At 50.4% G+C, this 4,491-nt stretch overlaps 1 protein-coding gene across 1 annotated transcript; it reads right to left on the reverse strand.

Annotated features, from left to right (window-relative positions):
• Nucleotides 1-355: 355 nt before the first annotated feature.
• Nucleotides 356-766, reverse strand: LOC107042531. Its single transcript, XM_015263600.1, has one exon. It carries the CDS (start codon nt 764-766, stop codon nt 356-358), a length of 411 nt encoding a protein of 136 aa, XP_015119086.1.
• Nucleotides 767-4,491: the final 3,725 nt, after the last annotated feature.

Consider the following 4,491-nt stretch of genomic DNA (forward strand, 5'->3'; position numbering starts at 1 on the left):
GACCTGAGCGTTGACCCGGAAAAGACCGATGATTTTCGTAATTGGCCGAGCTTGTCGACCTTGGTCTTGGAGAGGTTGGGTTACGTTTCAAACACCAGTAAACCCCCGTTCTCCTCTTTTCTCTGACCCCATACTCCCCCCCCGCCGAACCGCCGTTAGGCATTACTTCGCAGGGGTGATCTCAGCCACAGCTCTCCCATCAGGTGGTTGAAGACAATGCTTCCTTCCTCTCGGATGTTCTCATTAGTTCCTTTTGGCCTGCTCCTCGCATCGAAGTTCTATCCGAACTTCGGCTGCGAACGTGCTCGTGGCATCCCATGCTACTTTCGATGAAATCATGACTTTTACCAGGTCTTCAGGTGGGACTCTGCTCCACTGTAGTCTCCCAAGTACTGCGAAGCCTTGCGAAGCGTTTGCAGCTGAAGAACACGTGCTCAGCATCTTCTCCTTCTCTACTGCAGGTCGGGCACTCCGGGGTCTCTTCATGTTCGAATTTATGAAGATACTTCCAGAAGGATCCGTGTCCTGAGAGCATCTGCGTCAGATAGTAGTTGACCTCTCCGTGGGAACGGTTCAGCCAAACATCTAACTGTGGTATTAGACGTTGAGTCCACCTTTCTTTCGTTGAGGTATCCCACAATACCTGCCATCGGCTGATGCTGTTCCGTCTCTCCTCTTCCGTGAGATCTTTTGGAGTCAATGTAGTGTGCCTTCTCCGCCGGTAAAGGCACCTCCGCTCTTCAGCCAATACTTCGATGGGCAGCATTCCGGCGATCACACAAACTGCATCTCCCGACCCTGTGCGGTACGCGCTAGCAACTCTCAGGGCGCCCTACCGATAGACGGGAGCGACCTTACGCCGAGATTCCTGAAACTGTAGTGCATCGACCCAGATGAGAATCCCATAAGTCAACACTGACGTCACCACTGTGGACAGCAGCGCTCGTCTTTTTTGTTTGGGACCTCCAATGTTTGGCATGAGGTGGGATAAGTGTGTTCGAACCCCTGAGGCCTTGGTTACCACGTGTTCCACCTGCTGCTTGAAGTTCAAGCGGGTATCAATCATCACTCCCAGGTACCGAATGAACGGTTGGGAAGTGAGTCCATAATCCCCAACTTTCAGCGTGATTGTGTCAACTTTGTTCCGGCTAGTAATCAAGACGGCCTCCGTTTTGTGTTCTGCCAGTGTCAGCCACACTGTGTCCATCCACCGATGTATCTCCTCAAAGATTATGTCGAATTTGAGCTGGATCTCCTCCAGGTGTTTCGCCACAATCACCACAGCAACATCGTTCACAAATGCCACAAGCCTCGCGTCATTTGGCAGCGTCAGCTTCACGAGTCCATCATACATGATATTCCACAGCAGTGGACCCAACACAGAGCTCTGAGGAACTTCTCCGGTGACTCTGTAATCTTTGGGACTGCTAAAATTGAACATGCCCTGGCGGACCAAGTTGGTGGCATTTGCGGATGACGTGGCGGTGGTCATTGTTAGGAAGCACCTGGAGGACATGAAGTGTGTTTTCAGCACAACGTTCGAGACGATCCACTGCTGGATGGATTCTGTTGGACTGAACTTAGCGGAACAGAAGACAGAAGCCGTATTGATCACCAGCAGGAACAAGATCGAGACGATCACGCTGCGAGTCGGGTCGTGTGAAATCACCTCCCAGCCATTCATTCGCTACCTGGGGGTGATGATCGATACACGACTGAACTTCAAGCAGCAAGCGGAGGACGTGAGGACCAAGGTATCGGGCGTCAGATCCACCTTATCACGTCTCATGCCTAACATCGGGGGACCTAATCAAAGAAGACGAGCACTGTTGTCCTCAGTGATTACTTCAGTGCTCATATATGCTATTCCCATTTGGGGGGATGTTCTACGACTGCAAGAAGCACGACGCAAAATCGCACCAGTCTATGAACTTAGTGCCCTTAGAGTCGCAAGTGCTTTTCGGACAGTTTCTGAAGACGCGATGTGTGTCATCGCAGGATTGTTGCCCATTCAGGTTTTGGCTGAGGAGCGAGGATCGCTGTATAAGCGGAAACGAACGCTCGCATCGAAAATGATGAGCACCGAAGAACTGGCGTCTGAGGAGAGGCGAAACAGCTTGAACCGATGGCAAGAGAAGTGGACGAATTCGACCGAGGGAAGATGGACCTATCGTCTAATTCCACAGGTAGCCGCGTGGGTAAATCGAACTCATGGCCAAGTCAACTACTATCTGTGCCAAATGCTTTTAGGGCACGGGTGCTTCAGAAGTAATACGTAACGGTGGTGCCGTGAGGGGAAGAAAGGTTAGTGGAAATTTGTCTGATTGGAGTTTAGTGGGTATTGGCAGTCACTGTCGGAGTCCCACACTCACTTGACGGAGTGAAACACCTATTCCCTCCCTCAGGCGGTCGTGCATAAATGCATTCTCCCAACAGACGAAAAAAAAAAAAAAAAAAAAACACACACACATACAAACACAGACGGACATGTGTTCGAAATCATTGTAGAATGATTCGAGGAGTCATGAAACGTGGAAATTTCATTGAATTTCAATATTTGATTTCCGGGGTCATTACAATAACTTCCTCCGTTCGGGTCGGGAAGTTATCAAGCCAGAGAAAATCGATGATCGCCTCTCAACGCTATTATCAGCGGCTGTGGGAGAAATTTGTTTTATTTGTTGATGTTCCTTCCCCCCACAATGAAGATTTTTATTAGAGGAATTGAATATTGAACCATTTTTCCTTTTCCGTAAATAGATGAATTGCATGAATTGGCCGGGAATGAGAGGGGGAAAATTCGTGTTATCATACGTTTTTCAGGAACAAATGTCAGGGGAGTTTTGTCGGGGAAGAAAAGTCGTGGATTCAGCAGTACTTCTTGGTGCATCTATACCACCTCTTCCCTGAAATCGGTTCTCTAGCTGTATCAACAACTAGATTCATGGCTTCAAGGGTGGATCAACCTCTCCGAAATCCGCACTGGTTGTTCGGCAGCAATGGTTCAACTGATGCTTCTATTCTGCTGTGGACGATGCGCTCGAGGATCTTATCAGCTGTGTCGAGCATGCAGAGGGGACGGTAGGATGCAGGTTGGTCTGGTGGCTTTTTCCCTTTCGGGAGCAACACCAGCCTCTGCTGCTTCCACTTTGCAGGGAAGATGCCCTCGCTGAGACACTCGTTGAATACCTCCAACAAAAAGCCCGGCAAAGCATGAATAGCGGCTTTCAGCGCAATATTAGGAATCCCATCAAGAGGGGGCCTTGGTATTCCCGACTCTATCACATGCCTCCATCAGCTCATCCTCCGTGATTGGTGGAACTATCAATGCTTCCCCTTGTTTGTTGGCACGCTGGAATTCCGGTTGTTGTGGGAAGAGCGCCGTGACAATCTTCTCCAGGAGATCAAGACACGTCGGCAATGGCATGGGCTAGCTTTTAAGCTGCGTCATCACCAACTTATACGGCCTGCCCCACGGATCACCTTCCATCTCAGCAGTCAGCTCATTCCAGGGGTGTGCTTTGCTGCACTTGATGGCCTTGTTGAGCTTGTGGCGTGACTTCTTGCACCTCATCTCCAGTTCCTCGAAGTTTGGCTTCTTCCGGGCGCGCTGAGATGATCTTCTTGCCGCATTACATTCCTTACGCAAATTTGCGATGGTATCATTACACCAATATACCGGTAGTTGCCGGGCAGTAGCTTGCTTCCTGGGCATGGTGGCGTCGCAAGTTTCTGTGAGTCTCCTCATGATGTTCGCTGCCTTCTCAGTGGCATTACTGCCACGTATTGGGCCATCGTCCAGGGCTACTAAATAAAGGCTGGGATCGAACGAGCTCACTTTCCAGTTAACTGTGTTGGCCTTTTCCGGTGTGGGTCCGCGTCTCTGGTCGGTGTAAACCTCCTAGAATATCGCACGGTGGTCGCTCGCTTTGTATATTTCAGCCACCCATGAGCAGTTTCCTCTTGCCAGGTTGCTGCTCACGAAGGTAAGATCTAAGATGGCGGCTTCTCCTCTCATGAAAGTCGGTCCCTCGCCGCTGTTAAGCAAGCCCAAGTTAAGCGACGACATGGCCTCCAGTATGGCTTGTCCTTTGGCTTTGGTCTCTTTACTTTCCCAGTCGACTGCCCAGGCATTGAAGTCCCCGGCGATTGCCACGGAAAAGTCCTGCTTCGCATTCTCGGTCAGTCTATCTAGGAAATCGCTGAAGTCGTCGATCGGAAGACTCGGCGGAGCATAGTAGCTGTAGACATAGATGCCATCAACCTTAACCCTCACAAAGCCATACTCGTTTTTACTGGTGGTGCTCTCGAAAGGTCGATTCCCACAAGCCCAGATGACAGCCTTCTTGGTGGTGTCAGTACCCCAGGGTTGGGTGCCAAGATGTCTATATGGCTCTGAGATGCAGACAAGATCGATCTTCCGCTCCCGCACCGTCTGTATTAGCAGGTCGTGTGCGGCCTCACAATGGTTGAGGTTGAGCTGTAGCACCT

Source organism: Diachasma alloeum, unplaced genomic scaffold, assembly GCF_001412515.2.
Source record: "Diachasma alloeum isolate Michigan unplaced genomic scaffold, Dall2.0 Dall_scaffold_00490, whole genome shotgun sequence".
NCBI classification, from domain to species: Eukaryota; Metazoa; Arthropoda; class Insecta; order Hymenoptera; family Braconidae; genus Diachasma; species Diachasma alloeum.

Excerpts from the sequence above, each read along its gene's own strand:
- LOC107042531 (XM_015263600.1), bottom strand. The coding sequence starts at position 766 with ATGCTGCCCATCGAAGTATTGGCTGAAGAGCGGAGGTGCCTTTACCGG.